Source organism: Plectropomus leopardus, chromosome 4 (genome assembly GCF_008729295.1).
Source record: "Plectropomus leopardus isolate mb chromosome 4, YSFRI_Pleo_2.0, whole genome shotgun sequence".
NCBI classification, from domain to species: domain Eukaryota; kingdom Metazoa; phylum Chordata; class Actinopteri; order Perciformes; family Serranidae; genus Plectropomus; species Plectropomus leopardus.
The window spans coordinates 1,251,734-1,272,528 of NC_056466.1; the positions used below are offsets into that span (position 1 = coordinate 1,251,734).

At 37.4% G+C, this 20,795-nt stretch overlaps 1 protein-coding gene across 1 annotated transcript in view; it reads left to right on the forward strand.

Moving 5' to 3' along the window:
• Positions 1–1,680: 1,680 nt before the first annotated feature.
• Positions 1,681–20,795, forward strand: part of LOC121942360 (hexokinase-1-like) — a 34,829-nt gene continuing 15,714 nt past the window's right edge. The window contains 9 exon segments of the mRNA XM_042485545.1: positions 1,681–2,106; positions 6,770–6,832; positions 6,834–6,933; positions 14,642–14,790; positions 17,238–17,297; positions 17,299–17,358; positions 17,771–17,866; positions 18,099–18,198; positions 19,314–19,497. Of these exon segments, the coding sequence (XP_042341479.1) occupies positions 2,044–2,106; positions 6,770–6,832; positions 6,834–6,933; positions 14,642–14,790; positions 17,238–17,297; positions 17,299–17,358; positions 17,771–17,866; positions 18,099–18,198; positions 19,314–19,497 (875 nt within the window). The 5' untranslated portion in view covers positions 1,681–2,043.

Sequence of the window (20,795 nt, forward strand, 5' to 3'; positions counted from 1 at the left end):
TGACAAAATAATGTCTGACATCTGGTTTGAACTAGTGACCCCAGAGTCATAATAATACTCCTAAATATAAGTTTATGAAGAGAAGAAGCAGATATTTTTAATCTCAGATATTCCTCTTTCACTTATTCAGTCTGAACACTAACACTGAAAAAAGAGAATTCGTTAACCTACTTAAAATAATTACAGCTGTGTACAAATCCCTTGTTGAATCTGTGCTCACTTTTAAAATCACATCCTGATTCAACCTCATCTCTGTTAAGAAAAAACCAAGCGAGTAAAGGACCTGGTAAAACCCAAAATCCACTGTCAGTACTTCATACCCAAAGCTGCTGAAAGGAAAGCCAATCACATTACAAAAGATCCCACTCATCCTCTGAATAAGTCTTTTCAGGTACTACAAAACGTCACAAAAATGTCCCCTTGGCCGATAAAAACACTTGTAAAAAAATCCTTTATTGCCGCTGCCATAAATATATTATTGTCCGAGTTTGTTTTTGCATTTTGAGCCACATCTAGGATGATTTTCTGTCACGACAGACGATAAAGTTTCCTGAATCTGAATCATTTGCAACGCATGAATAAATTAAGTTTTTTCAAATCAAATCATCAAGTTCGATTTACAAACCATTGACTGTGTTACAGATTGAAGTAATTATTTTAAGTTGGTTGATAATTCTCTTTTTTCAGTGAAAAGTTTTGTGTACTGTGTGTACCAAAATCATTTAAAAGAGGATTTAGGGATAAAGCTTAAAACTCCTGGAGTGATTAAACATTGCATTTAAAATATTTCACATCTTTCCCACCATTTAAAATTGACCTATGACGATCGAACAGGTGGGCAATTGTCTTTTTTTACTTGTTAGTTCACAGTTTGGCTTGATAACCATTGCAGACTGGGAGCTTAGTGGTAGTTTTTAATGCATTAAAGATGCGGACCATCAGAGTGGAAACCTGAGGACTGTGCGTCTGTTTGGTATCATGGGGCTTGTTGATCACTCAGGGTACCTAAATCAATCCAATGTCATTTTTTCAAGGTTTGCAAGGTCGAGAATGGACGCGTACTCGCCTGAAGTTAAAGGTTTGAATACTGTGGTTATCAGGTAAAGTTTCACACAATTACGTGCCAGCGTGCAAGTTGGCCAGCGTGTTTTTGGGCGCCTTGCTGGCAGGGATACGGCGTGCGTCGCTGTGTGAGGGGCGAGTGTTTCAGGAGATAAGAAACCGTCAGCGCGTGTCTCTGGCTGTAGTGCGTGTGGAGCTGCTCAGAGATGGTTGGATGTTGCAGCTTGTATCTGATGCCCTTCAGCCTGTAGCTGATGCTGAGTGTGATGCAGCAGGCAGAGGGATGATGACATCATCGTGTGCTCGCCTCGCCCCTCTGCACGTACACCTATGGCCGGCGTGGCAACGTGCGAGACGTGCCGGCCGGGGGAAGTCTCCGGCTCTGAGCTGCTGGGAGGAGAGTGGCAGGTTATCATGCAGATGCAGCTTCCTGTTCAGCTCACAATCCCCCCCTCCTCCTCCTCCTCCTCCTCATCACGTCCTCACTCCCCTGCTGCTGTAGGAGAAGCCCCCTCCTCCTCCTCCTCCTCCCTCCCCTTCTTCCTCTCCTTTATGTCCCCCCAGCTCAGCCAATCAGACCACTCGGTGGGGGCAGGGCGTACCAGAACCACCATTCCAGTGCGGAGCTGCTGCATCTCCCCAGAGCCAACAGGGAGCGAGCAGCTCAGAGGGAGGAGACACGGTCAAACCCAGCCTCTGAGAGTGTGTGTGTGTGTGTGTTTAAGTGTGTGTGTGTGAGGCGTCAAGTGTGTGCCTGTCGCAGACTAGCAGGCACGGCTGCCGCTGCACTCTTGTTTCACCAGACTTTTCTTTCCCCCTCTAACCTTGCCACGGTGCTCAGCTCGGGCCTGCTTCTTCCTCTGCTTCAGGATAAAGAGGGATCAGCGAGTGGGGAACAAACCAGCCTTCCTTCCCCTCCTTCTTTACTCTCCAACCACCTCGTAGTCGCTGCTGACAGCTCCTGGCGGACGTGCAGGCAGGATGATAGCGGCTCAGCTTCTGGCCTACTACTTCACCGAGTTGAAGGATGATCAGCTCAAGAAGGTGCGTAGAGAGTGAGCTCGCACAGAGGTCCCTTTGTGCTGGAGAGTTGTGTAATGTGACAGCAGGCTTGTGGACAGCCATGGACGCCGGTTGCTGCATGTCAGCACTGAGGGCTGTGGGGCGTATCAGGTCTGGAGAGGAGGATGCAGCATTTGGGAAGTAGAGGAAGAGGAAGGGGAGGCCGTGATGAGCTCTAAATTGTGTTTTCTCGCTTGGCTCTGCTGAGGGCTTTAATAGGGTTTGACATGGATGTCCTTGACAGTGATGGTGGTGATGTGCAGCAGGCAGACCCTCGTTACAGAGAGTGTTTCCGGAGCGTCGGTTGCCAGGGCGGCTGAAGCAGACAGGTGTCTGTAGGAGGGGGGGTGCTGGGAAAAGTCGTGAGCTCCGTGATCTCCTCCCTCACTGCTTGCTCCACTCACCAATTCTTTCACTCCTTTTGTTTCTTCTTCCATCTTTTTTCCCGTAAACTCTCTTATTTTTGAATGGCCTCTGGCAAAGACAACATAAACTCATTAGCAGATGAAACCTGAGCCGGACTGAAGCCTCGGGTCATCTGCACAAATGACCTTTGCTTTGGTCGAAATTAGCCGCTGCATGGGATGAAAAGACCGGTGTTCCCAGCAGGGGGGAGGGGGGGAGGTGGTCGGAGGAGATGAAGGGGGAGTGGTAGATTTATGATGACATGCATGATGTCACAGTGCAGTGCACGCACGTGCCTCCGCTGAAGTAGGTTAGTGGAATTTACGACTGTCTTCACTGAGGTGACTCAGGATCCTTAAAAGGACGGAAGTTTTCCAAATGTGTGTATCTGGTACACTGCGTACTATTTTACTTCTACTGCGCGTTTTTAAATACACACATTTATTTGCACAAGAACATAGACAGCTTTTGTTAACGAAGCTCCAAAATTATGGAATACCTATCCAAAATTAGAGACACAGGCTCTGTTAGCATTTTTAAATTACAGCTGAACACCTGTTTATCTAGTCTGGCTTTTTACTTATTATTTCTTCTAAATGTTATTTTCTTTTTAACTTTATATACATATATAGTTTATCATCGACTGTCTTTTTATTGTCTAATCTTGTTGTCTTTTTTTGTTTTTGTGTTTTATTTTTATTTTGACACACTTTGAGCTGCATTCCTTGCATGAAAAGTGCCATATAAATTAAGTTTAATATTATAATTATATGAAGTCAGATTTAGCAACAGTAGTGGAAGAATTATTGAGATCTTTAACTTAAGTAAAAGTAGCAATACTACAATGTGAAACTACTGTAAAAGTCCTGTATTCAAAATCCTACTCCATCAAGACATGCTTTTGCATGTCTGCAAGTATAGGAATTAAACACAAATTTTAAAAAAAATTAAAAATGAATACCTTTTAAGCCGAATGGACCATTTCCGATTAGAGTAATTATTGATGCATTAATGTGTTCATCACTTTAAACACTGCAGCTGCTAAAGGTGGGGCTGATTTCATGACTTAATTGCTTTATATACTGCCGGGAGGCCGAATCTGTAATAATACATCATAATGTATTAGCTGATGTATATTTTGTAGACAGGCTCTAAAGCTGCGACCCTGTAAAGGTTAAGCAGTTATAGAAAATGAATTGAATAAATTGATGGAGGGATTAATAATCTAAATCTGCAAAGTAACTAGCGCCTAAAGTTATGAAATAAATATAATGGAGTAAAACTTCCAATATCCACCTCTGAGATGTTGTGGATTAGAAGTATAAAGTAGTAAACAGTTCAATGGAAATACTCAATAAAAGTGCAAGAACCTCAAAACTAATAGTTGGTTAATTAAATAACTACAGTACTTGAGTTAATGTACATATTCCACCAGCATCTAAAATGACTTTCTGTCTGTTATAGAAATATAAAGAAATCAATAAATAAATAGAGAATTAGCAACATCGACCTTTTAACCCCTGATGTTCCTCTTTACAGCCTCGTGTTGCACTGTTCAAACACACAGCACTTTGTTGACTCGCAGTGGAGATTCCTAAGTATCCAGAGGAAATAAATATGGCAGGCTAAATTTAGGAGGAATATAAAATTTCCGTTTGATGTAATGGTGCAGCCATAAAAAACAAGGCGCCTTGAGTTTGAATATTTAAGCCAGTATAGCAAACATATAGCTCTAAATAAAGGTTGCAATAGGCAGATACAGAATTTATTTGACAGTATTATTTATTAGTTTAAAGCTGCAGTTGGTAGCTTTTTAAAAAAATAACTTATCGAGTCATATTTGCTGAAATAGTCAGTATATTCTGAAACACGATAGTCTGAAAAAAAAAATCATGTCCCTCCTCCTCGTCCTAATGCCTCTAATGGTGTTTGCTAGAATCAGGCTGCAGCGCAGTCAGCAACAACCAATCTGAGCAGAGGATCATCAATCACGTCAATTGATCAATGAACTGCAGTCAAACGGTGAAACTAGGCAGCTGTGATCAAATATGAATCAAGAGTTTGTTCCTGCATTTTCTAGTTTTAACCTCAAATGTTTTCAGAAATGTATTTTAGTGTTAAGTTCAGCCATGAAATGAGAAACTTTGTGACCGTTTTTTCTTTTTTTTTTAACATAAAAAATAGAAAAGAGAAAACTGTTTGTTTGACAGTTTGACTGCAGTTCACGAGCAGTGATTGACATTTTTGACAACTGTGTTAGAGAAACCTCCACTCTGACTGGCTGTTTTTGATCACATACAGTAAGGCCATTACAGACGCTACAAGACAACAGAGTATGACTTTATTTTACAGATTATCTGTCTCATTTCATGCTGTGTAAATATAGAAACAGTGCCGGCAATTAAATAATAGTTATGTTTTATAATAAATACCAACTTCAACTTTAAAGGAAGAAAATCAAGAGTAAAAAAAGTTGATTTATGAGTAAATGATGATCTGCTTTGGCGTACAGCCTCACATGGTGACAGCGAAACGCAGACCTTATTTTAAGTTATTGTACTAATCTTTTGGTGAAGCTAATATTAACAATTCCCCGCAGAGGAGCCTGATGAGAAACAAATGTGCGGACTGTGTTTCGTGGCACAGAGTGGATCCCTGAGCTGTGTGTGCCCAATGGCATGCAGTGTGCGATTACATAACAATAACAGTGAATGTGCAGGCCAAATCCCCCCGAACAAACATTTCATTAATCACATGCTTTAACTGCAATTAAAACTGCACAATGATGCTATTTTAAACAAGCCGGTTATTATATTGCTGCACTGATTTTTATTGTATTATATGAAGCGCTCTTAACTCTGTCAACTTATCTCCACTTTTTGAAATTTTGTCTCGTGCTAACATGTTTCTGCTGCAGAGCTGTGGTTCAGGGGGGTCGAGCTGTCCTGGTTCAAGCTCCCTCACACACTATGTGTTATTTTGTGTTAAGTGGATCAATTTATTGGCTTTTTAACTTCCACTCAATGACCTTTCTCCCGTCATGTCTGTCATGCAATTAGTTAACTAAGCATTTCACATATTTGAGTGTCCTTACAAATTAAAACAACGAATGACATAAAAAGGAGTTTTTTCTTCTTTAGGATGTCTCACAGTGCTTTGCCGTGTTCATACTATGATGATGACACATCAAAGGAGTAAAACACAGCCAGTGTTTATATGGTGGTCTGCAGTTAACGTTTAGTTACGTTTAAGTTAAGTCAGTTTGTGGTCAGTTTCACACATGATTAGGTCTGTTTACCAGGGAGTAAACCTTTAACACAGCATGAAAAATCACGTGAGTTTCTATTGTTACCAACAAGAAAAGGGACTTTCTGTTCACAGAAGAAGGGCAATTTAATTTACCTGTCTTCTTACCTGTGGACTTATCTTGCTTAATTGGACAACGATAAAGCCACCGTCTTTTAAACAACAGACTCAGGAGGTAATGTCGATATAATATTAGAGAGGATCAGATGAAGCGTACGTGGATCACGCCAAAGGTTTAATGAAACCTGGTCACCTTTTCCTTAGCTATTTTGAAACTCTGTCATATGAAGAATATGTAGATGTCATACATGAATTGTTTAACTCATTCTGATTTGATTTCTTTTGAACATGCAAAAAAGGAAATGGAGAATGTTTTATACAAAATATTTTTTTGTATGTATTTATTTTATTGTTTATTTATTTATTTCATTATTATTATTATTATTAATAATAATAATTATAATAAATTATTTATTTATTCAATTATTTTTTAGATTAGAAGATTTAAAAAATATTTCCCCTATTTTGGTTATTTGTGTAAACCTGGATGGGAGGGTGTGAGTAGGCATCTGTGTCAATGACAAACAAGAATGTACATGTTTTCACATGCCAAATTGTTATATTTTGAAAACATAAATAAAGTAAAAAAAAATTAAACCTTGCACGCTGTTTATCTCGGGTACTACTACTACTACTACTACTACTACTTTTTTAAGTGAAATTCGCGCCACAACAGCACCTGAAAATCCCTGAACTGTAACCTGTTTTTCTTGTTTTATTTCCTGTTATCTGTTTTTATGTCTTTACTGTAAAAAAAAAAAAAGTTTTTTTAAATTGTTAAATGTTTTTTTAAAAAAACATTTAACAATTTAAAAAAAACTTTAAGCGCATTTGAATACTCCCTGACGGCTTGTGTTTGTGTCTGTGCCTTCAGATCGATAAGTACCTGTACTCCATGCGGTTCTCTGACGAGACGCTGAAGGACATCATGAACCGGTTTCCGCAGGGAGATGGAGAACGGGCTCGGCCGGGACACCAGTCCCACCGCCACCGTCAAGATGCTGCCCACCTTCGTCAGGTCCATTCCTGACGGATCAGGTACAAAAACACATCACTGTAACAAGTAAACGTGCGTGTCTACAGACAGTCCACTTCAACATCATCTACTACATCTACATTTAATAATCTACATTTCATAGACACAATTTTAAAACTTTTTCATGTTTTTTCAAGACTCCATTATTAATTTTCAGTGACTATGAAAATAATTCTTTGCACAGCAGAAACTAGAATATTATTATTCTAACTGGGCCAAGCTCACTTTTGATTTCATTCAGAGTTTTAAAAACATTGCAAACAGTTTGTGCAGAGAAAAACAGGGATTTGGGGACGCTATAAAGCACTTTATCAAACTCAGGGAGAGTAGCATCTTACAGGAAAACTTTGGACACTTGGTCAGTGGCTTCCTTATTTAATCTTTCAGAGGTCATCATGTTAGTAGTTTAAGAAATATTCAGCTGGAAGTTAAATATTAGTTAAATATTGACTTACCTGCCACTCCTCAACATCGTTTCCTGGTGTCCTATGACTGAGGGAAACTCTGATGTGTCCCATGCCAACATTTGTCCACTGGTTCAGCAAACAATAGCTAGAAAAGTACAAAAAAAACATATGAATAATTTGATTAGATTAGAATAATTCTTATTATTATTCACTTATATTCAAAGCAGCAAACAGGGCTTCAGTTGAATACACTGGCATAATGAAATAAAAATAATGTACGACAGTATCAAAAATGTAGACAACATTAGCATAAGCATTAAATGTAACTGTGTGTAACATTGATATTTCTGTCTTTTATTTTTCATTATTATTATTATTTTTTTACTGTAATTGTATGTTGTATTTCTGTGTATCTTGATGTAAATATTCACCTTTTTGTCTTATTTTTTTTTACGATAGCTGTTATAGGATGCACGCTATTGTATGTAACCTTGATATATATTCTCCTTTTTTCTTCTTTTTCTCCATTAAAAGCCAAACTAGGGACAGGAGTTGGAAACTAGCAATCGCTTTAATCACCATATGTGAAACATCAGTCACTACAGCTTGTTTCTAACAGGCGGAAGTTGTACTATGTGTGCTCCCATCATCCCTGTCAAATAAACTATATAAAAAATACAAAATAATAGACATTGTTTTATGAACATGCAGGAATTTCCACGGCAATACAAACACAGGGAGCGTTACCATTGGAAGCAATATCATGAGGATGGCGCAATCTCATTAAGTGCAAAGCGATTCAGACATAAATAACAACAGTTTAACAAAGAGTCCAGCGTCTTTGTTATGTTGTATATACAGTTCTCTCTATACTGTACGCTGGTAAAGCAGCACCTCGTGCATCCTGTTTCTGCCTGTAAACAATGTGCTGATGTGGTGAAACCGTCAGGTCTGCTGCGTGAGGACAGCCTCTTTGTGTTGTGCTCTGGATTTGAACTCAGTAGATCAGTACTGCTTTGGGCCCCGGGGCCTGTCAGTTCAAACAGCCTCGTCAAACTCTGTATTCAACTCATAACATGAGCCCGAACCCCTCATAGTGACACTTTTCTTAATTTGGATTTAATGGGAGATTATTTAATTACTTATATCATCCATTAAAAACCTTTTGCACATTAAATAATCATGATTGCGAGTCTGAGGGTTGGCCTGTCATCAGCTAAGGCTTTTTTTTCAGACAGTAGTAACAAACAGAGTATTACATTATGATCATGACTGTGCAGAGCTGATTTTGTTGAAATGGCAATTTCAGCGTCAGAGAGGGTTAAAAACATTTAACTTTTCCTGTGGGGTGATATTCTTCAGGCTCACAGTAGACTAAATTTGCTGTTTAATTTAACTCTAAAAAAATAATTTGGGATGAATTTAGAAACACCAGGACGCATCGCTCCGTGTCTCATCCAGCCGCTCGCGCTGAGCGCTCATTATTATTACCAGGGGCAGATGTAATGTTTTGGGGGCCCGGGGCCACAAGCACATGACCTAATTTTCAGCCTTTCTCTAACTGGGAATATTGGCAGGCTGTTGGCAGCTATAGGAGAAGTAGGCCGACTCAAAGTTGTTTTTTTTTTCTTGAATAAAATGATTAATAGCACAGAAGTTTGACAGAAGCTGAAGTCAGAGTCCTGCAGTCAGGAGAGGTCGGCCTATTATCAGCACAATGTGCTTAAATTTACCTGAAGTTTGTTTCAGATGGAGCTTTTAATTTTTTATATAACGCTGTAAAGTTTGATAAATAATAATAAATCATATGTTTATTACACTCCAACACACCATGGTCACATGAAACTGTGTCAGTTAACTATGAGCGAAAAAAAAACAAACCACAAAAAAAGAGCAAAAAGCAAAATAATCATTTAATTGTAATTGAAGTAAAATGTTCAATTAATTGTGATATTGATTTAATGTCATGTTCAATGTCTGACAGAAAATAAATATTCATATATATCTTCATATCTTACTTAGGAGTAAAAGGGAACCTTTAAGCTCGACAGAAATAAATGATATATATGGATATCAACTGATGTTAAAAAAAAAAAATATTGCGATAAGACTTATTTTCATATCGCCCAGCCCTGACTGAATGTAATTTAGACATTTTTCGGTAAAGGTGTTAAACTGGAATACACCTGCTGTTATTTGTGTCAGACTGAAGTCACTGTGCCTACAGCTCACCAGCGGCTTTTTTGACACTCAGAGGGAATGCCACTACAAGTTGGATTATTTTAATTTGCTAAATATCCTCAGAGAAACCAAACCACCCCTCATTACAGCTCTTAGATTCACAAAATCAAGAGTTTGATTTGTCAAGCTGCTGCTGTTTGCTGCGTGTGGTTTGTCCCTGTTAGTAAACAGCGGCTGGACACAAAAATAACATCAAGTGGCTGTCAGACATACTGTGGACCGAACAAGGCGAGCGGAGAGCGACGGGCTATACGCTGCCTCCTCTCCCGCCTGCTCCCACGTTATAAATAGCCTCAGGTTAAGACAACTACATGAGGTCAGAGGGATCATGCAAAGGGCAGAGGAGAAAACTGATAAACGTTTGAAAGCCTAATCAGCAGCGGCAGGCATGGCAGGGGAGGATGACTGCGGGATAAACGAAAACTTTACCTCGACTGTAACATGTAGTTCAATAACCGTTAATCCGATCCCTCAGGGCAGACTTTCTTTGTGTCTCAGAAGAGAACAAGTAAATGAAATCAAGGCAAAGCCCTTATGATATTATTTCACAGTCTAATCTAATTACACATTAAGATTACCATGACAAGAAAAGCTAATAATGAAAAAAAGACCAATTTCTCTGTCTGCCTAAATTTTGAGTTCAGTTTTCACTGTGACATTTCAGTCTCTGAGCATCCACTGAAAGTCATAACAGAATATAAAAGTAATTAAAAAGTTGCACGCAGGGTGTGTTTTTAGGATATGAGGACATTGGAACGGGTTCCCGAGATATTTTTTCATAAACAAGCTCTATTTTGATGCTCTCTTTTATTGCACTCTGGCACCTTATTAACAACCTTAAAAAAGTTTTTTTAAAAACTATTTTTGTTACTTTCCAGATATGAATTGTGATGAGGAAAATATTAGTAGTTGTTAGTGATAAGTATTTAGTATACTTTAAAAATGCTGTTATTAAAAATCTATTAACTACAGATAAGAAAATTGTTAAATGTATGTATTTTTGTTGCTGTTTTTTTTTTTTTTTTTTTTTATATTTTTTTTATTTATAGTACGGGGCTCTCCATATTCTCAAAGACATCTCAGATGAAAAAAAAAAATAAAATAAAATTAATATAATATAATGAATAAATATATAAATTAAATTGTCGATAATTAAAATAAAGCGAAAATAAAGACAGAAGAGAACAACATTTATGCCACAAAAGGCCAAGATCTCTCAAACAGACCATCACATGTATGTATTTAAGTTAACTATGGTGGAATGTAACTAAACAAAAATACACAATCTCGCAAAAACTTTATGCCATATGCATGAACACAGCCAAAATTATCAACAAAAAAAAAAAAAAAAGAAAAACGCTCAAATTGCACCAAACAGTCCCAAACAGGGTTAAACTGTTGTATTCAAGGTCACGCTTGACCTTTGTCATATGAGTCACATCCGCCAGCTCCAAAACACAAAGCCAAAACTCACTAATTGGTGCATTCATCCCTTCAAAAGCAGCAAGAGGTTGCTTGTATTTCAGCCAGAAAGGAATGCGGCGGCCTTAATTATAAAACTACTGCAATAAATACTGAAAGCCCAACATGTATGTAAACCAAGAAGCTCTGAAATACCAGCAGTGAGGTCACAGAAGGACAGATACTGTGAAATGGACACACGCTCTGCAGCCAATCAGTAACACTTCTATATGTCAAGCGGCTCACATCTCATACCAGTCAGGTCAGAGAGATAAATAGCTCAATGCAGCAAACACGACAGACATGAACAGCATTGTTATGTCGGGAGGCAGGATGCCCTGGCTATTTTTTTGTAACCGAAAGGTCACAGGTTTGATCTCTGCAACAGTAAATGCACACTGGCTCAGTATCATGTTTGGATCAGAGTCAGATAAATGCCTGAAAGCTAAATCAATCATTTTAATCCAGAATCAGACTGTTTGTAAAGAGAGCTGCAGCACTAAATATCAGAAATGATTCCCATCTTCTAACGTGCACTTACAAATTAGTTAATATTTTAGAGCATGTAATGTCCTGTAGTTTTAAGATAATGGGAAATGTATTACAAGTAACAATTTGTGTGTTCATTTTGGAATAATGATGGAACTCTTTAATTTAATTTGATTTGTTTCAATTAATTTGTATTTGCTCCAGTCATGTAAATGCAATTTTAAAAAAAAATTGTTTTGATTTTTTTTTTTATATTATATTATATTATATTTTACACATTCCATGACAAAAAAGGAGCTGGAGGGAAAAAAATCTTATTATACCTGCCCCTTTCTCAAAAACACATAAACAAAAGAAAAAGATGGTTTGTCAACTGCTGTTACTTAACAAAAAACACATACAGTAAACTCAGGGAGAAAAAAAAAAATACACACACACACACAGAAAACAAAAAAAAATAAATCAAGAGCCATACACTATAAGTCAGCTTCAACAAGGGAACAGATTTTACTCTGTAGCTTCATATTATTTTGTCTTTATTTCTAACTAATCTATTAACTGAAAAATACTTTTACAGCACTTTAAATCATTCAGTGAAGTATTCAAAAGTTTAATTCTTTTGCTTAAAATTAAATTTTTCGTCTGTGTTCCTCATCCTCTATAAAAAAAACAAACAGCTTTTTGTGGTAGTACTCTGCTTTTAGCCTCATGCATAAATAATAACGTCTGTAACCCAACTGAATAGGATGTTACGTGAAAGCTTCTCACCACTGAGCGTCAAATTACATTTTGGCTTCTCGCCTGGAGTGAGACTCTACCTCAGCACCTGACTGGTGGCTCTGTTCACAGAAAAGAGGTTGTTGGAAAACCAGCCACAGTGCGTCTTAAAGAAGCATTTCACAGATATAAAGAGGGTTCTCACATAAAACTAGGCCGTCTATGTGGTAGAAAGACGAAAATACTTTTGAAATTGGTGCCACATGACCAGAGAAAATAGAGAAAACGGGCTCTGGCATTTGCTTTTGCTCAAGAGCTAGAAAACCTACAACTACCAGAATGCATTGCACTGCAGCCAGAAAGGTGTGTCTCTTGATCTTAGTCTGTTGTTCATAAAATCAGCAGTTTTCTTTCTTTGCAGCAGGCGTTCAGTTCAGACCTTTCGCAAGCTGGTTTGATATCTTTTGAAAACATGGAAAAAAGGCTAAAAAACCAACTTGAAAAGAAATACCCCACAAATTGCAAGAAATCAGTGAAAAGTGACAAGAAAATGACGTGAAAATTAGTGTTTAAAAAAGGCTAAAGGCAGAGAAAAAATGTATGCATGTTTTTTTGGGGGGGTTTTCAGCACATTTACAGGTCATTTTCCTGTTTGTCTTTGTTTTTTAACTTTATTTTTTTTGTTGCTTATTTTCTGAGAATTTTCTTGTAATTATTTTTATTAATTTCTTGCAAATTTGTGGGCAATATCTAATCTAGCTGCTCACTGCCTTCGCGTCATGTTTTTCAACTAAATCAAACCTATTCAAAGCTATTAGCTATTAAAACTATTTCAAATGTAGGTTATCTGTAAGTTAGTTGTAGTGAGTGTGTTTTTTATATACTCATGTCACAGATCTAGATTCTGTAGACAAACCGCCATAATTACATCGCAGCAATGTTTTGACAAGAGTACGGGCCCCTCTGCAAGCCAAGTCTGTAATTTTTGTCAATCTCATTACCCACAAAACTTTCGTCTGTCATTAAAGTTTTAAGAACAGGTTTGATTTTCTGCGTTTTTTCGTGTCCGTTAAAATCTGTTTGACGGAGAAGCAGTGAAGAAAATGTGATGTTACCTGTAAGACACATAAATCTGCAACTAGAGAAAGGAACAGGCTGCAGAGCATCATTTCATAACTCAGACAGCTGACTTTCAACAAGTCAGACGGTAAAATTCAGGAGGATGACGATGACGGGAGCACAGAAGATAAAGACTGTTCAAAGACAGAGTGAGAGGCAGAGGGAGGAAGAGAGTGGAAATAAGCAAAGGTGTCTTTACATTTTGTCAAGTTTTGCAGATTTCAATGTAAAAAGAACAATAAAATGCATCAGACTCAGAGTGCCAGGTTTCTGTATTTGACCATTTTTTTAGCACAGATTAAAAATTACATATGAAAAACTTGCTCAAAAGCATAAAGAGAGCACACAAATAACATCTGCATACTGTAGGTCCTTCTAATTTTACGGCAAAATTTCAATCCAAAGAGATCTTCCCCAGGCAACTGAAACTTTGTGCCCTGCAGTGATTTTTTTTCTTGCATCAAAGTATTTTCGACTCTTGCGGAAGCACTGAGTGAAGCATGCTGTGCTGATAAATATCCTTTTATGGGAGTGCAGTCACAACTGTAAACATTTGCGGTTTACATTTTCTTACTATTAGACATCATTCTTACAGTTACTCACAGCATGAGCTCCGTGGTGCATGCTGTGCACAATGTTTTTTTTTACATTTTAATGGAATGTCGGGTTTGGAAATTACGATGGACTCTGGGAGCATAAAAAATGCCGCCAGTGGGCTTTAATGGAAAAAAAGTGACAGAAGTTTTTTGTGGTCCAAGAACTTCATTGTTATTAACTGAACAATACGTGTATTTTTTTTTTTAATATTCAAATTTTCAAAATGTCATTAACTGCTCTTTAAACTCTTTAGACAATTATGTCCAAAACAGAGTTGTGCATCATCTTGAGTCGTCAGAAGTTTACATTTTGGACACGCTCACCTACCAGCAGTACATTTTGATTTGATGGTGCTTGTTGGCCCCAATTTCATCTCTCTTAAATTTAAATTCATATTTTATACACATTAATGATAATTTCAAGGTGAGCAAATATAAAGCAGTTTGTTTTCTGTATTTATTTTTTTTTAATAGGTAAGATTAAATAAAACTTTATTTATACCAAGGGAAACCTGTGAAGCCGTTGCAATACCAAGAAAGACTGCAACTACATAGAGTGCAAAAATATAAATAATATAAATATAAAATATAAAATAATATAAAAAAATATAATATAAAATATAAAAAAAATATATAAATAATAAAGATGATCAAATATGTTTTTTCTTCCACTGTGACAGAAAAGGGGGACTTCATCGCTCTGGATCTCGGCGGCTCAAACTTTCGGATCCTGCGGGTCAAAGTGACGCAGGACAAAAAGCAGCCGGTTCAGATGGAGAGTCAGGTCTACGAGACCCCCGATGACATCATCCATGGCAACGGGACACGGGTAAACACAAACACTCCCCCCCAAACTCCCTCCCTCTCTGTCTGTCTCCTTTCCTTTATCTCCCCCCTTTCTTTCCCACCACTCTCTGTACATCTCTCTCTCTGTCTCCCCCTTTTTCTTTCCGTCCCTCTCCTCACCCCATCTTTCTCTCTCTTTTTGCCCCTTATTTATCTCGCTCTCCCCCCTGCCCCCCCCTTTCGCTCTCTCTCTCTCTCTCTCCCCCCTCTAACATCCCATCTTTCGCTATCTAGATCCCTCTCCCCCTTTCTTTCCCTTCCTCTCCCTTTTCTTTTTCTCTCCCTCTTTCTCCCCCGTCTATTTCTCTTCCTAACTTTCTCCCCCCTCTCTCCCCCTACCCACTTCATTCTCTCTGTCTCCCCCTTTTCCAAACCCATCTTTCTCTCTCTCACTCTCACTCTCTCCCCCCTTCTTTCTCTCATTCTGTCTACTCTCTCCCCCTTTCTTTTTTTCTCTCCCTTTCTTCCCCCTCGATTTCTCTCCTTACCTCTCTCCCCTCTCCACCTTTCTCCCCCTCTCTCCTTTTCATTCTCTCGCTCTCCCCCTCTCTTCCCCATATCTCCCTCTCCCTCTTTCTCCTCCATTTCTATCTCTCCCCAACCCCCCAACCTCTTTTCTCTTTTTTTTCTCTCTCTGTCCCCCCTCCTGATCCCATTTTTCTCTCTTTCTTTAATCTTTTTTTCTCTCTTTCTTTTTCTCTCCCTCTTTCTCCCCCCTTCTCTCCCTACTTCCCCACCTCTTTCTCCCCCCGTCTCCCCCCTCTCCGGCCCCCGTCCTTCTCTCACTCTTTTTTCTCTCTCCCCATCTCTCTCTCCCTATTTCTTTTTCTCCCCCTCTCTTTCTCCCCCCTTAAATTTTGTCTTTTGTCTTGAGAAAACGTGTGAGTGTAACGTCGGTTTTTGACGGTTTTTTTTTTTCCTAAACAGCTCAGCTCATATTTTACAGAAACCAGACGTGTTCAGATAATCTGTCCGTCCGTCCACACCGTGTTTTTTTAATCCACATCGTCACAAACACACACCACGACCGAGGTCACACGCTCGACTGTTTCCACCCAAAACACTCCATGTCTGTGTCTGACCTCCGCACACAGTTCGGTTGTACTCGAGGTCAGGCGGAGGATCAATACGTGTAAAACGACCCCCTGACTGACGGCGAGTAAAGATGGCGAAGTCAGAGCGGACGCTGACCTTCACTGAACTTGTAGGGAACAGCTGGCGGCCGTATTGTAACTCGATAACCAAAACATGAGAGACTGTCTGAGGCCGTGTGATTGGTCCAGAGCACAGACGCGCACAGACAGATGCTGTCTAATGAAATGTCCGAGGGACAGCTGTCCAGAAACGTAACGAGCTCTGTGGACACGTTTTTGTTAACAAAGAGGTTTGTTTTTAAAGGAGAGTGTTTCGGTACATTTTATAAATATGAAGCAAAACAGCCTTCAACACAGTGAAACACATAAAAATGTAGCTGCTTTATACATTTAATCAGAAAGTCTTTAATGTGGAGCTGAGATTTAGTTACCAGCTAGTAAAGTTAACTAAAACTGACACCGCCTAACGCACCAAAAAATCCTATTTTCAGAAAATTATTAAAGCTTTAAAAGAGGTTTGGGGTTAATTTTATGGTCACTGTGGAGACTCTTTGAGCAGCTGTGGTGGGTTGGTTGGTTATTAGGTTTTTGGTTTGTTTGACAATTATTTTTCAATTGGTTGTTTTATATTAATTTTTGAACAAGATAGTTAAGAAAAAGATTTGATTGTTGTTGGGGTTTTTTTTTTTCTTATTTTATTTTTTTTTTTATTTGAAGGTTTTGAATTTTGATTAAAATTTCTTTTTGATTATCTTTTTATTATTAGTGTTAATAAAGTTGCATTTTTGTATTATCTCTTTTTTAAATGTGTTTTCTTATTCATTTATTTTATTTTTATTTATATTTATATATATATATATATATATATATATATATATATAATTACATATAATTTTTATTACTGTTTGCTTCTCTTGTCATGTAATGTTGTGTTGTCTTGGACCCAGGAAAGACCATAATTTTTTTGATATTTTTAAAATAATTCTCCCTCATTTTTTATGACTAATTTTAAGGTTATTTTGTTCATAAACTTTTACTAATTTCTTGCAATTTGTGAGACATACCATGCCAAGTAAATCATTGCCTTTTTTCCGCAATTCATTGAAAGAAAAATTCCTCGGGTTTCAATGAGGTAACTACCTTATGGGAGGCGTCCAAATGCAGCACAAGAAAACTGACGTCAAACTAGGTCATAAGGGGTTAAAATGATGGATTATGAGACCAGCTCTCAAAGAAATGCATCAAATGTTTAATATAACGTTGGACAAAGGTTTTTTGTTTGTCACTCTTTCTATTCTTTCGTTCTTCAGTGTAAAAGTCTCGTTTCTGTCTGCAGCTCTTTGGCCATGTTGCAGATTGCCTGGGCGACTTCATGGAGAAGCAAAAAATCAAGGATAAAAAAACTCCCTGTGGGATTTACGTTCTCCTTCCCCTGTGCCCAGTCCAAACTCGACGAGGTAAACAAACACCAACACAAATGTGATGTATACTGTAGTTCAATGTTAGAGGGATAACTGCCATCAACCTTAAGACTATTGTCATTTTTTAAATATTTTAGTGAGTTGTTTGTTTCTTTTGTCAAAATTTGATGCTGCAAGATCAAATGTGACATTGATGCGTACGATTTTGATCTTGTGGAGTCAAAATGTGTAAAATATAAGTAAGCAAATTGTGGCTTATTTTAGAAAATTACCTTTGCAAATGTTTGCTTTTTCAGAAAATATAAATGTTAATGTAACTGTGCTCTTAGTGTCTTTAGGAGGAAGCGCTGTAGGAAAGAGATACCGTGATTTGAATAGCAATGGATGTTCGTTTTGGACACGCCAAGCCGGTCTAACAGTAAAGTTTGTCCTTGCGCTTGTTTTATAGGCGGTCTTAATAACGTGGACAAAGAAGTTTAAAGTCAGCGGTGTAGAAGGAATGGATGTTGTGAGTCTTCTCAACAAGGCCATCAAGAAGCGAGGCGTAAGTGTGATTTTTTTTTTTTTTACCTAAAAAACATTTGCATACAAAACAAAAAAAGGAATTTTCTACATGGTTTCATTGTTTGATTCATTTTAAAATACACTAACTGTTGTGATTATTTCAATAGTCAAAATATATTTTAAAGAGAAAATGATGTTGCTTGTTCCAACAATGATATATGTGTATTTTTTTTTGATTTGGTTTTGAGTTGAACATCATTTTGTTTTTTCAGGACTATGATGCCGACATCATGGCGGTGGTGAATGACACAGTTGGCACCATGATGACCTGCGGATTTGACGATCAGCGCTGTGAAGTCGGCATCATTATAGGTAAAAACACAGACTAGTAGAGACATTAAGCTGTGAAGTGACAGGCAGTTGTCTGACCTAAAAAAACATCACATTATGTCTTAATGTTTTATGTTATTTTCATAATTACACATGTAAAGTTACACATTTTTCTGTTTTCATTTTAATACTAATTTTGTTTTTTTTGTCTTGGTCTGAGTGCTGATTTGATTTTTATAGTATTTGTCTTCATCCTGTCATGGCTTCTATTTCACTTATTACTGACGCTTTTGTTTAATCTCCACTGAATTAACCTGCTATTACTATTACTGTCTGTCTTTTTAACTATTTGAAAAAAATCAATTTACAGATTGTGGAAAAAATACACTGACTAGTAAAGCTCCTTCAATGAGCAAATTAAGTCGATTATGCAAAATGATGTAAGAAAATAAACTTCACTGTGGGCCGGTGCTGCATTCTGTGGGAAAGAAATGACGCTCTCATAAAATCAGTTTTGAAATTTTTTTTTTTTAACTCTTTGAGACCTGAGAAAATTGGCTTGATGTCTTTCAGAAACATTAGGAAAAAGACAATGAGCAACTAGAAGAGATGACCAAAAAAAAAAACTGTAAAAAGTTAAAGAAAATTACCTTAAAATTAGAGGGGAAGCAAAACTAACAAAAATAAAGTAAAAGAAGAAAGGAAATTACATGAAAAAAAAAAGTGCTTAAAAATAATAATTCTGTAAAATAATTTTATATATATACTTATAATTGTAAACGTTTTTCTCTAGCTTTTTTAAAAAATAATGCTACAAATATTTTCCTTTTTCTTGCATTTTGCAATTTGCAGGGCAGCTCTTGCTAAGTTTCTCATTGCTATTTTCCCAAAGTTTAAAAAAAAAAAGCAAACCAATTTGCTCAGGTTTGAGAGTCGAAATGCTTGTTAAGGCGTCTGAATGCAGCACAAGAAAAGTGATGTCGATCAAGGTTTCAAAGTTTTAAAAAAGACCAAGTAAACGCATATATCCAAAGCACCTTTCAGCTCTGTAATCGCAGTTCTACATGTGGGGGCGCCAAAGATATTTAGCATCATGAGCATCAGTGTCCCTGCGGAGCTCCACAGAGCAAAAGTCATGTAGCTCTGCGTCCTTTCAGGGACGGGAACAAACGCCTGCTACATGGAGGAACTGCGTCACATTGACCAGGTGGAAGGAGACGAAGGCCGCATGTGCATCAACACCGAGTGGGGTGCCTTCGGGGATGACGGGTCCCTGGAGGACATTCGCACAGAGTTTGACCGTGAGATCGACAGGGGCTCCATCAACCCCGGGAAACAGCTGTAAGACGGTCCTTCACTGCTTTATTTTATTTATTCAAGTTTTTGTCTTTATGTCCTGCTTGAGAAAACATGGAGATACTTCAGACTGACTTTTCAAAAAAGCCACACTAGATATTTTTTTTTTTTTTAAACCCTTTGATACCTGAGCATATTGACTTGATTTCATAAAAAAAGAAACAAAAATAAGAAATAAAGAAATAAAATAAAATAAAAACAAAAAAAGGGGGAAAAATACCTCAAGAGAGAGCTAAAAATTCTATATTTTTTTCTTTTTTTATGTAATAAAATACTAAGCATATTATAAAAAGAATTATGAATATAGTTTCTAGACAATTTTTCCTGTTTTGTTGGGGTTTTTTTTTGAGAATTTCTAAAAATCCCTGCAACGAATTTTCAAATAACTTCCTCATCACCTTTTACATATTATTTTACAGTTTTGTCAGCGTTTTTGAAAGAAATCAAACCAGTTTTCTCAAGTTTCAGAGGTTTAAATGTTTGTGAAAGGCTTCTGAATGCAGCACAATTTCGACCCAGGTGTTAAAGGGTTAAAATATGCTGCTTTGAATTAAATTTAGGACCAAATTTACAATAACCAAAACTGAAGAAAAAAAACATGGATTTACAACAGTTGGGTTGGAAACAATTCTGCATAAATGTTTAATGCAACATAACATAAAAAAAAATGTTTTTTGGGGAAATACCCAGCATTTTTGGCTAGTTTGTCATGACAATGGTGCGTGTCTCACTCTGAATGTTGGATTCCACTGCCCTAATCCCCGGCGTGTTGAGTTTGGATAAACTGGTTGCACAAAATACAACAAGTTATGTATGCACTGTCGTGTTTCGGCTGCAGACATGCTGCAAAATCTTGGTTTAATGGCCATTTTTTGTAGAATTTGCACTTCCCCATGTTGTCCAGGGTCTGCTCTAAGCATCCCGACCAGAAACAAAATATGAGTGTTGTTAGTTGGAGGCATTTGGGATTTTTTTAAATAGATGACAGCAGTTATTGTGTGATTCTACAATGTAGAGAAAAAAATTATTCATAAAATCCTGCCTCCCTTGTCTTAGCATTTTTCACCCTTTGAAACCTAAGTTAACTGATTTCTTTCATAAACTTATGGGGAAGACAATAACCTACATATTTAGACATGGTCCAAAAATAAGCAAACAATTAGAAAAAAGTTAAACGAAAAATACCTGAAAATAACCACAAATAAGCCAACAATCAAAGAAGAAAATAACCTAGGAAAAGTGCTGAAAAAAATAAGTTAATTAATTAATTAATTAATGATTAA